This window comes from Leuciscus leuciscus (genome assembly GCF_965113295.1).
Source record: "Leuciscus leuciscus genome assembly, chromosome: 15".
Classification (NCBI taxonomy): Eukaryota; Metazoa; Chordata; class Actinopteri; order Cypriniformes; family Leuciscidae; genus Leuciscus; species Leuciscus leuciscus.
Genome location: NC_138739.1, coordinates 25,120,647 through 25,133,527, shown reverse-complemented (window position 1 = coordinate 25,133,527; position 12,881 = coordinate 25,120,647). Strand labels below are relative to the sequence as shown.

General features: G+C 44.1%; 1 protein-coding gene across 1 annotated transcript; it reads left to right on the top strand.

The window, feature by feature from the left end:
* The first annotated feature begins 8,859 nt into the window (after positions 1-8,859).
* LOC309475454 (sterile alpha motif domain-containing protein 3-like) lies at positions 8,860-12,881 on the top strand. The gene is made up of 8 exons (XM_082138249.1): positions 8,860-8,963; positions 10,132-10,293; positions 10,566-10,653; positions 10,754-10,918; positions 11,148-11,351; positions 11,560-11,731; positions 11,842-11,921; positions 12,248-12,881. The coding sequence occupies exons 2-8, from the start codon at positions 10,274-10,276 to the stop codon at positions 12,542-12,544; spliced, it is 1,026 nt and encodes a 341-aa protein (XP_081994375.1). The 5' UTR covers positions 8,860-8,963; positions 10,132-10,273; the 3' UTR covers positions 12,545-12,881.

Here is a 12,881-nt window from a genome sequence, read left to right as displayed (position 1 = left end):
CATTAATCTGCCCATTATGTTTTTATATTGATACACACACCGAGCCCAGTTTTTGCTGTGAGTTCTGCACCGTCGGCACTAGTTAGACATCATTGGGGGTATTTTTGCCCTTTGAGCAGCTTTTTAATTGTATAATAACTACATAATAACATATATTTCAAACTGAGATGAAAATTAAGTACATCAATTACATAAATATTCCACACAAATTTCTCCCATTCAAGATTCTTGCATTCAAAACAGACAATTAAAGTAAAAAGCCATATTCCTAAATGCATGTGGCATGTTGGCATCATACTGATACTGTGTCTGCTGAGCTAGTAACACACAACAGAAAGTGCTATTTTCTAAGAAGATGTGAAACTGGTCTGAGATAATGTCCAAACTTGCTTAATTAGATTTTTATATATATATATATATTTATATATATATATATATATATATATATATATATATATATATATATATATATATATATATATATATATATATGTGTGGCTATATAATGAGAAAACGTTGTATGTAGGAATATATCACATTGTGACTATTGTGATAATGTGCAATATTGGTACAAGTGACCAATAGCAGGTTCATTCATTACATTAACTTATTTGAAACTCACAGGGACTTCAAAGCAAAAGGAATGAATGTTGATTTTGAAGGTTAAGAAGTTTAACAACTTTTTTTTTAAACTTTGTGGTAGTTGAGAAACTTTTTTGTATGAGAAATGAACCAATGAGAAATGAAACAAGATGTTAGAATCATAAACCAAGATGCATACATACTTTACAAAAATGCTGACATTGAAATCATGAAGTGTTCATGAAGTGAAACCAATTTATATTTATGTCACCACTTTATAAAGCACTTTGATTCCTTTCATTCATTATTCATTTGATTCTTGCATGTTCTGATGATAATCCTGTTGTAGGTTTAAAGGTGAACTAAGTAACTTTTTTTACCTTAACTGAACAGCTTCGGAGTCATTGGAATGGTTATATTACTTATTTCGGGTTGAATGGTAGTCGTTTCGCACCCCCCTGGTAGCCTGGGAAAGCCCAGACTACTTCCGGCGAATTTTAATTCTCTCTCCAGGATAGTCTGGAGAAGAGCCCATTCAAACTCATTTCTGTGCCGCCGAAATCGCGGCACGAATCAGAAACGTTTGGGGAGGGATTTACATGATGACGACAGCGCAGCGACGCTGAAGGAGATTTCATTACAAAGATGGATGCCGCCGTGGAACATCACTCGTTCGAATCATAGACAGTATATAAACGAATCAGTTATCGCGTCTGTTTTGAGCGATTTAAACTACCGTTTTCGTTAAAACCGGAGCAAAGAACAACACTCGAAGCATACGTCATCTCCTTCATCGATCTGATTGGTTTTATGACTATCCATTTGCGTCCAGAGGAATTTGAGCTACGTCGGCTGGTGACGCCCCTTTGGAAATGATTTGTCTACATAGCTTCGCCAGACCCTATACTCAGTTTCAACTGAGAAGGGTCTGGTTTTAACCAGGCTAGCTTTTGCCCCCTTTTTCTCTTATATGTTTTTGTCACAGGTCGGGGTGGGCCAAGCCAGACTGCGCTCACCCCTAAACCACTGTCACCCAGAGGAGCGTATCAAGGAGGAGGCAAGAGGCAGGAGTAAAAGGAATGGCAACTTTATTTTCTATTAAAAAACAATGAAGAAATCCTAATCTAAAATTCCTTGTCTCCTTCTTCCCAGGAACCCGGAACAGCACCGCCGCGGGTATGGACCGGCGAGAATCTCAGGTGAGGATCACAGGTGAGTAAGGATATCAAGGCTCACTTCCTTCACGGACTGGTGTCAGACTCCCAGTGGGAAAGCGTTGGACAGGTGCTTATCACAAGTGAGTAGAGAGAACGGGGATCACTTCCTTCACAGGTGAGTGTCAGACTTACAGTGAAAGGGCGTTCGACAGGTAAGTGTCACAGGTGAGTAGAGGGATCACGGCTCACTTCCTCACAAACTGGTGCCAGACTCACAGTGGGAGAGCGCTAGACAGGTGGATATCACAGGTGGGTAGAGGAATCACGGCTCACTTCCTCCACAGACTGGTGCCAGACTCGCAGTGGGAGAGCGGTAGACAGGTAAGTATCACAGGTGAGTAGAGGGATCACGGCTCACTTCCTCGCAAACTGGTGCCAGACTCACAGTGGGAGAGCAGTAGACAGGTGAGTATCACAGGTGAGTAGAGGGTTCAAAGTGCACTTCCTTTCCAGACTGGTGCCAGACTCGCAGTGGGAGAGCAGTAGACAGGTAAGTAGCACAGGTGAGTAGAGGGATCACGGCTCACTTCCTCGCAAACTGGTGCCAGACTCACAGTGGGAGAACGTTAGACAGGTGGATATCACAGGTAAGTAGAGAAATCACGGCTCGCTTCCTCCACAGACTGGGGCCAGACTCACAGTGGGAGAGCAGTAGACAGGTGAGTATCACAGGTGAGTAGAAGGTTCAAAGTGCACTTCCTTTCCAGACTGGTGCCAGACTCACAGTGGGAGAGCAGTAGACAGGTGAGTATCACAGGTGAGTAGAGGGATCAAGGCGCACTCCCTTCACAGACTGGTGCCAGACTCTCAATGGGAGAGGGTTAGACAGGTGAGTGTCACAGGTGACAGAATCGGCTTCAACAGCAATACACAGTTCTCACATGGGTTGCAAGAGACGGATAACTTCACACCATGCAGGTAGGCTTCAGGGCTGCAGCAGCCTCAAGGTCACAGACAGAGCGGGGTTTCTCTAGAACAGACAGAATCAACTTCAACAGCAATACACAGTTCTCACATGGGTTGCAGGGGACGGATAACTTCACACCATGCAGGTAGGCTCAAAACTGCAGCAGACTCGGGTCGCAGGCTGAGCGGGGCTTCTCCCGGACAGACAAAATCAACTCCAACAGCAATACACAGCTCTCACGTGGCTTGCAGGGGACAGATAACTTCACACCATGCAGTTGGACTTCAGGGCTGCAGCAGACTCCAAGTCACAGACAGAGCAGAGCTTTCTCTAGAACAGACAGAATCAACTTCAACAGCAATACACAGCTCTCACGTGGGTTGCAGGGGACAGATAACTTCACTCCGTGCAGTTGAACTTCAGGGCTGCAACAGACTCAAAGGCACAGACAGAGCAGAGCTTTCTCTAAGGCAGACGAAATTAAGACTTCACACAGCAGTATACAGTTCTCACGTGTATTGCAGGGGACAGATAACTTCACACCATGCAGTTGGACTTAAGGGCTGCAGCAGACTCCAAGTCACAGACAGAGCAGAGCTTTCTCTAGAACAGACAGAATCAACTTCAACAGCAATACACAGCTCTCACGTGGGTTGCAGGGGACAGATAACTTCACACCGTGCAGTTGGGCTTCAGGGCTGCAGCAGACTCCAAGTCACAGACAGAGCAGAGCTTTCTCTAGAACAGACAGAATCAACTTCAACAGCAATACACAGCTCTCACGTGGGTTGCAGGGGACAGATAACTTCACACCGTGCAGTTGGGCTTCAGGGCTGCAGCAGACTCCAAGTCACAGACAGAGCAGAGCTTTCTCTAGAACAGACAGAATCAACTTCAACAGCAATACACAGCTCTCACGTGGGTTGCAGGGGACAGATAACTTCACACGTGCAGTTGGGCTTAGGACTGCAACAGGCTCAAAGTCGCAGGCTGAGCGGGGCTTCTCTAGGACAGACAGAATCAACTTCAACAGCAATACACAGTTCTCAAATGGGGTGATGTTATCTCGCAGAGGTTCTTCTTTCTAGACACCGCACATAGATGTAAGCAATCTCACTCAGCTCTCACGGTAGATAGTAGACCCCCAGGACGCATGGGCGGTTGCACAGCAATAAAGATATTCTTCCACACACACACACTGCAATCCAACTCTAAGCATGCAATCGTGAGGGGAAACGTCAATTTAAACACTGCAACTTCACTCTTCTAGTGCGCATAAGGCCAGCACTCACCCGCAAGTCCTGGTCTACCGCACTGATGATCGCCAGGGGCGGACAGAACACTCGAGAGATTTTTCCTCGCGGTCACAGACGGACTTCACTTCGCTGAACTCCAATCGGGGAGAGGAGGTGAGAGATCGACAAAGAATCAGTATTTCACTCGGTGAAGGGTGTACACATGCTCCAAACACTTCAATCCAATACCCAATTTAGTGGAGAACACAATGCAATTATGAGATTCAGTTTGTTAACTACTCATCTCTCTCTTCTCCAGCTCAGTCAGCGCGTTTAATTCCTCTGGGCCGTCCTCGCGTCCTCTCAAACAACGCTCCTCTTCCTTCAAGACAACCCCTCAACTGCAGTGCCCATAACCAATTCCCCACGAGAGAGAGACCACCAACGATCGGGGGGGAGGACGATCCAGATCAACAGGGCAGAAGAACAACACAGCACCACGGCATGGCACAGTACCCCTAGCCTTCTCCTCCTCGTGTGTTTTATCCTCTCTAAAAGCGGGAGTGGCCTCAATCAGACGCTCAGAGTGAAGTCCCTACACCTGTCGCCAATCTGCCGTTTAGTTGTCATGACGACCAACACTCATACAGATCTGGAGCTGTTTGTCACCCCGTGACATACCCCCCCGCCAAACCGTTCTAGTCCCGAGAACGGTCTCCTGACACCCAGTCTCCGTACCTGGCTGGGGGCTGGCCCCGATTCTCCCGCTGGGAACGTCGAGGTGGAGAGAGGGGGGCTTCAGGTCGTGGTCCTGGGCCTAGGCCCCTTGGGATCACTGCCCATCCCACCAGTGGGGGCATCCACGTCGTCTCGGCCTGTGGGTCCTCTACCACTGGCTTAGGATAATTCGGGCAGGGGCGGATCAGGTTGCGGTGTAAAACCCGTTCCGGGCCCGTCTTCCCTTCAGGCCGTAAGGCATATACAGGTTGGTCCGAATGGGGTTGTCGCTGAACGACGTATGGCTGAGCCTCCCATCGGTTGCTCAATTTTCCCTTCCCTTGTCGGCGATTATCCCGCAGCAGCACCCACTCCCCAGGCAGTAGCGGGGCTTCTCGGGCAGTCCGATCGTATAGTCTCTTGTTCTTTAACGCTGCCTGATTAATCCGGCCGGCGACCTGTTCGTAGGCGGACTGGAGGCGTTGATGGTGACTTGCTACCCAATCGGACAGACTACCTCCTTCTTCTCTCCCAGTGGTTCCCAAGAGCATATCCATTGGGAGCCTTACATGTCGGCCGAACATCAGGTAGGTAGGGGCATAACCGGTGGTACTGTGTATGCTGTTATTATATGCCTGCATCACTGCTGGGAGCCTATCTGCCCACTGGCCCTGCTGTTCTTCCTCCAGAGTTCCCAGTAAGCCCAATAGGGTCTGATTAAACCTCTCACACCCTCCGTTCCCTTGAGGGTGATACGGGGTCGTGTGGGTCTTCTTACATCCGTACAGTTGGCATAGTTCTCGGATCACCTTCGACTCAAAGTTGGCCCCTTGGTCTGAATGGAGGATTTCCGGGCATCCGAAGGGCTGAATCACATACCTCCAGAGAGCGTTGGCAGTCGTAAGGGCAGTTTGATCCACAGTGGGGATGGCCCAAGCATACTTGGTGAACAGATCGGTGACAACAAGAATATTTTGGATCTGATCCACCGGTCGTCCCAGAGTGAGAAAGTCCATGGCCACCATGTGCAGAGGTGCCTTGGCCTGAATCGGGGCCAGCGGTGCCCGTGCTTCCTTCCTGGACTTAAACAAGGTGCAACGGGGGCATCCCTGAAGGTAAGTCCTGATGGTGCCCTCCATCCCAGGCCAGTAGAAATGTCGCCTCAGCAAAGCCAATGTCCTCTCCTGCCCCTGGTGTCCCATCCTAACATGATACGCCTCCAACAAAGCCTGCCTTTGGCCTTCGGGGACCACGATCTGGCAGACCTCCTCTCCTTGGCCTGGGTCCTGAAGCGCCCTGCAGAGCACCCCATCCCTCAAATAGAGTCTCTCCCTCTGTCCCAGCAGGCCTCGCACACTCCGAGTCTGAGTTCGACGTTCTGCCCCCTCAGGCCAAATCCTCTGCTCTACCCATGTCCGCACCCGCAGCACATCTCCATCTTCGCCCTGCCACAGCCTCCAGCGTTGTGGTTCCCATCCCCAACAGGGAGGGGGATCCTCAGGTGTCTGCCCCGGTGCTTCAACAACTCCCACCATCAGCCCCTCGTCAGACCCTGATCCTGGGGTCGGTATATGGCCGGCCGATCTCTCACCCGGTAGCCTGGACAGCACGTCAGCATTGGTGTGCTCTCTGCCTGGCCGATACTGAATCTGGTAATCAAAGTTGGCCAGTTGTGCCACCCAGCGTTGCTCTACTGCCCCCAGTTTGGCTGTTTGTAGGTGTACCAGCGGGTTATTGTCTGTGACCACCTGTACCTTAGTCCCCCACAGGTAGTCTTTAAACTTTTCGCCCATCGCCCACTTCATGGCCAGTAGCTCGAGTTTAAAGGAGCTGTAATTCGAGTCATTCTTCTCGGCAGGATGTAAACTTCGGCTCGCATAGGCAATCACCTTCTCCTCCCCCTGTTGCTTCTGTGCCAAGACAGTTCCCAACCCTAGCTGGCTAGCATCGGTGTACAGGAGGAAGGGCTGGTTAAAGTCGGCATATGCCAATATCGGGGCCTGTAGAAGCTCCTGTTTAAGCCGTTGGAACGCGGCTTCACAGGTTGAGTCCCATTGGATGGGAGGGGATCCTCGGCCCCGTGCTCGACCCATACCTCCCAACAGCTGGTTAATGGGCTTGGCGATTTTGGAGAAGTTCTTGATGAATCGCCTACACACAGAAAAATAGGGGTATCGTTTCTGTACCTTAAAGTAGATTTGCCACGAAAGTACCCTGTAGGGTACAGGAAATGGTCCTTAAGGTAACAAAGTTGAACCTTTGTTTTAATTTAAAGGTACAAAATCAGTTCTGACAGCAAAGGGTACATAAATGTACTTTTAACAAGCTTAAGGTACAAATTATGCAGCAGATCAATTTTAATTTAAATAGAGAGTTGTGTTTATTTAAGTAAAAAGGTTACTGGTAAATGTCCTTCCAATTCTTGATCAGTATGGCCTGTATAAGTTTCATTAATAACTTTTAGCTAGTCATCATTACATTGCTTTGTTTTTATGCAAATTATAACTGGATAGATTTAAAATACATATCAATGTAGGATCGATATGGTCTATTCAAATACCAACAATAATCCTTTATACACACTGGTAAACTCCCTGTAAATTACATGTGAACAGGGTATACACAAATACTGGTAAATTGGTTCTGGCAAAGATCTACCAATCTTGTGTGAACAGCACATTTACAAAAAAAAAAAAAAAAAAAAAAAAAGTCGTTTACTGCAAATTACTGGCATTATTTTGTGAAAGGGGCTTATCACTCGCACGTCATTGTTTTTTAAAGAAAACTGTTTCTATAGCAACCGGAGTTTTTTAACGGCAGTTGCGATGACGCGTTTACTTTACCAATCAGCGATTGGCTCTTCTATTGAGAAGGCGCAATATCAAGTCGCCATAATACAGTTGCGCAGCGCTTTCTCTCGTGCACAAGTAGAGTATGTGAAAAGAGTGAAAATGTCGATTAATTGTGCATTTCTGTCGAGTTTGACAACGGATGAACTACTTCAAAAAATAATTAAAGCTGGAATACAGATCAACGAAGAAGAGGCAAGAAAATTCAGGGGTAAGTAACGTTAACCATATCTTGGTTTTCTATTCATGCTATTGAAAACGTGTCCAATCCTGCTCCTGCCGATCGACTGTCCTGCACAGTTCATCTTCAAATCTAATCAAACACATCTGCCTCTAATTTTCATGTGATCCTAAAGACCTTAATTGGTTGCTTCAGGTGTGTTTGATTAGGGTTGGAGATGAACTATGCAGGACAGTCGATTGGCAGAAACAACTAACGTTACTACACCAACGTTATTGTAAGTTATGGCTTGCTGGGTTAACGATACATAGTTATTTTGTTGATTTACTTAAGTAAGTCGCTTAAAATATTTCCACTTGACTTGTCGTCGTTGCCATTAAATCATTTTAAGCAAGAGCCCCTGCAGTCTTGGGCAGTACAACCCATTTTTTCCCGCGTCGTGCAGTCTGCTGTCGACTAACCTCACATGATGAGGGAATCCTGAATCAAAAACTGCTCAAATTAACATTTGTCAATTCAGGAACAAAATCTGACATGACCTGTCCCATAGATGTTGTTTCTTATGTTCAAAACGCGATAAAAAATATTATTCAGGTTAGACCAACCAATGCGCATATACTATCTTCACACAGAACGCGTTTTTCTATTCCCACTCGCACCTTTTCAACTGTTTTTCGATGCAATCACGAACTAGGTTGAGGTTTATGAACGTTAAAATCGCGTCTTAACGCAAATAAGCATTCTGTGTGAACGGCCCATTAAGAACACTGTTTCTATAGCAACCGGAGCTTTAGTGGCAGCGGCAGTGAATTATAACTTCATCAGTCATGGATGGGTATTTATTTAACGTTAGATGTTTTGGACTTGCCCCTATTTTACACTTTCTCCAATTCATATGTAACGTAATGAGCGCATCGTATTTGGTTTAGCAGTTCATAGAGTTGAGCAAAACTGCCATTTTCTGTCGATTCTCGTTTTCCACACATTTAGGCGTAACGTCACTTAATTCTGTGTGTGTTTTACAGTTATCAGTGTATAACTGTTGTAATTTTGCGTTTGTTCAGAAAATGACGTGGATGGAGAAACAGTGGACTGTGGACTCACTGAAGCCATGGTTGGCTACCTGATTGATGGTTCCTTCAAAAAGCAACAAAAATTTCAACAATTTTTACGCCAATATAAGGAGTCTGAGACCACTGTTGTATTAGAGCCAGTACCAGTTGAAGTCGCTCAGTCTACGGAAGAACCCCAGCCTCATCCATTCACTAATCCAAGGTAAGGGCAGCATTATGAGGGTCCCGGTTTGGTAAATGTGTTCAACAAGAGTTTGTCTGCTCGTTTGGGCATTTGCTGGATGGTGAATTTTATCTAATTTTATTCAATAGGATCCACCCACAATTGACCCTTTGCAGGGAGTTTGATTGACAGGCGATCTGACCAATCATAATCTGCCATTTTTGTCCGACAAAGCAATCAGGAGAGTTAGATTAACGTTGAAGGATTTAAACTTAAAAAACGGAGTGTACTGACGTCTTTGCGTGGTTAAAACAACACTTCTCCTTATATTAATTTGATGCCATAAATTAACTAGAAGGAAGAGATGATCGGTTCATGAGCAGGTTTAACTGAGGCTCTACAGTGATCTGTCAGACGTGTTAAAGAGCCACAAAACGTTATTTATTGTTTTAATTTATTTTAAAAATGACCCAAATTTTAAAGTTGTGACTTTGCTTCATATCAAAAGTAACCTGGTCTGTCCTGTCTGTCAATGCGTTGTCAGTGTCCTCTCTGCAATGTATTTTTCACTGCGTGAGAGCGGCGTGGCTTGTCGGACATAGCAACAGTAACAGCTGGTCTTTGTGAATGGCCAATTGACCGTCTGCAAAGACCCGCCCCCCTTAGTTATTGTTGCTATGCCCGACAAGCTACGCCTCTCTCTCACACACACCATGTTCTCATGCAGTGAAAAATACATTGTGGAGCAGAGAGAAGACTGACAACACGCTGGCTGAAAGACAGGACAGACCAGGTTACTTTTCAGTTACTTTTGATATTAAACATGTTAAACAAAGTCTCACCTTTCATATTTGGTCATTTTTAAAAAGAAATTTAAACAATACCATTTTGTGGCTCTTTAATGTGTCTGTCAGATCACTGTAGAGCATCAGTTAAAGCTGCTCATGAACCGATCATCTCTTTCTTCTAGTTCAGTTATAGCAATAGCCATGAATGAACATAAAAAGGAATGTTGTTTTAACTGCGGAAAGGCGTCAGTACACTCCGTTTTTCAAGTTCAAATCCTCCCATGTTAATATACCATCTCTTTTGACTGCGTGCTCCGACAAAATGGCGGATGGCGAAGTATGATTGGTCAGATCACCTGTCAATCAAGCTCCCTGCGAAGGGTCAATTGGTAACTGATGTATTTAATGTTGTATTGCAGTGGTGAAGCAGCTCACAGGAGACTACCCCTTGTGACTGTCATTCCAACCTTTCCCAGAGATGTCCAGGCGAGACTTGACACCAAGGAACCGTGTCACACAATTCCTAAAGTACGCAACAAAATAATCAGAACGCTGTATGAAATGATGGCAGAATACACCCTGTAAGTATAACAATTATTACCACCTCTGCTACTACAACTGTACTACTTAAAGTTTGTATCAGCGATTTCAGGTCCCAAAAAAAAATGATCACATTCATCTAATCTTTCCTAACGATCCGCTAGCTGGATCGTTAGGAAAGATTAGATGAATGTGATCATTTTTGGGGGGGGCCTGAAATCACTGATATAATCTTTAAGATCAATTCACAATCTATGTAGACCATAAGACAAAACCAAAAGATTGATTTAGTTTGTTTCTGCCTTTGTGCTAGGTATCCAACTAATGCAGAGTATATTCAAGTTGCCAAGGCACTGATTGTGAAATACCCTTTCCTGAGAGATAAGGAGGGAAATGGCTATGTAAGTTGCATTGTTTTTAAGCCATTGATTGATCTGTTTGCATAATCCTCAAGATATTGTTACTTCATCTTTTACTTGCTGGAATATGTTTTGCTACTAGCACACCTGGCACATGTCCCTAAAGAGGAAGTTTAAAGCAGAACGTGCACCTCTTGTCAGCGACAGCGAAGTCAGAAAGCTGAAAGAGAAGTTTGGCCATACAAAACAGTCCAGATCCACCAGTGCATCTGCAAGTTTTTGTCGAAAGTCTGCCAGTGTAGCATATGTAAGCCCACTGCCATATACATATTTTACATACACCTTTACATTTTCACTTAGTGCAGGACAATGTAAGGTAGATAATATATTTTACTACTTTTTCACATATACTTCACTCTTTCACTGACTGAACATTAGGTCTAATTTTTCATGCAATGTTAAATTTATTTTTTATTTATCTAAAAAACCTTGTTGTTCAAACTTTTTGCATATCTGTTTCTGTTGTTCTGACAAAGGAAACTTGTGTTGGGGAGGACTCAACATCTGTTGAGGTGCATGTGAACGTGTTACAAAATGAGTATCGGAAGGCGCATCCAGATATGTTGACTGTGAAAGACCGCATGGCACGAACATTCTCCTGGAGACGTAGAGAAATCATCGAAGGAATGTCTGTAGAGGATGTACTAAAAAAATATCCATTCTTAAGAATGCTTGCTGAAGTGAGTATATTGAAAACACCTGAATGTTACAGGGAAGCAATATATTATAATTTTGGAAATTGTGAAATTGAAGACATGTCGATTGCTGTCATTGAAAACAAGGAAACTAAACATTTCTGAAAATATCTTCTAAATGCTACAGTATAGAAATCAAATGGTTTCAGTAAGAATGAAGAATGTTAATCATGTCTTCATGTATATCCTACAGTTTTTTGATGAGGTTGACCGTATCCATCCTTCACCAAACGGCTTCTGTCATCGCTTCAGAGAGGGTTTTGCCAGTGTTCTACCTAATGTGCTCAAACTTGCCAAGACCAAATCCCCCCTAGCAAAACACTACACTGAAGCAAGACAAGATGCCCTGGCTGAAGATATACCAGGTAAAGACAGTCACCTTGCTAGTGAACCTCACAATAATATCTGCAATTTACTTTACTACATTGCAAAATATATGTGATTGTGAATTTAAAATATTTTTCCGATATTGCAGGAATTGATTTGAGGGCCGGGCTTCTCCTCTTGCCATCCATCTTCAGAGAAAAGAGTGTACACTACATTACTATGAGAGAGGTAGGCTTCTGAATTAGGGTTGTGATGATAGTATGGTATATTGACGATAGTTAGAGATAACGCTGATGCCTTTGATGATATCATACGATAATTGGCTCGTTTTCCCATTATATTATTATTATAAAGCTGGTATTGTTATTAAATTAATATTAAGACCTACAATTAATTTGCCTTGCCTAAATTCATAAAGACATAACCACACTTGCGACATCACCGACATGCGCGTATGACAAAACTATGGCAAGTGCTTGCAATAAAAATGCCAATAAACTATATTTACTTGTTTGTTTATTTTGAATTTGAAAATCTGTTTTCTTTTAATGTAGGGAGACCCTGCTTCACCCTTTCCAACCATACAACTGATGGATAAAGACTGGAAAACGGCGATCATTGGAAGAGGGCTCAGTGTGGTGAATGTAGATGGAATAGATGTGTGCCAGTGCACCAGCCTTGATGAAGCCTTCATAACAGCCTTCTGTATGTACTTTACTTTCAACATTGCATATCCACCACCCCTGAAAAACACACTGACTTTTCTTCAGAGGCGCATTGTCAACATTGTGGAAGAGGGAGACAAGCCACTGCCAGTAACTTTAGTCCGGATGATTAACCTTTTGTATTAGATCCTCATCATGCCTCAACTGTACCATTGCCCAAAGTGCACTCGAAGGACTTTCACTCTTGTGATTTTTATTTATTTATTTTTATTATTTTTTTACTTTTGTGATTAAATAAATTGTGAAACATGCACTGCCTCTGTTTTGTATTTAAAACTGGTTAAGGAAAATGCTCTGATGCATCTGAAGGAATTAAATCACACCATGAACTTAATTCTCAGAAGTACAGTATTTCTTTTCTTATATATATTTAGGACAAATCAGTGCAGCAGGACATCTGTGATATGATCTGGGAAAATACCATGTTGTAATTTTAAAACATACCAGGACCTAATGGTACATT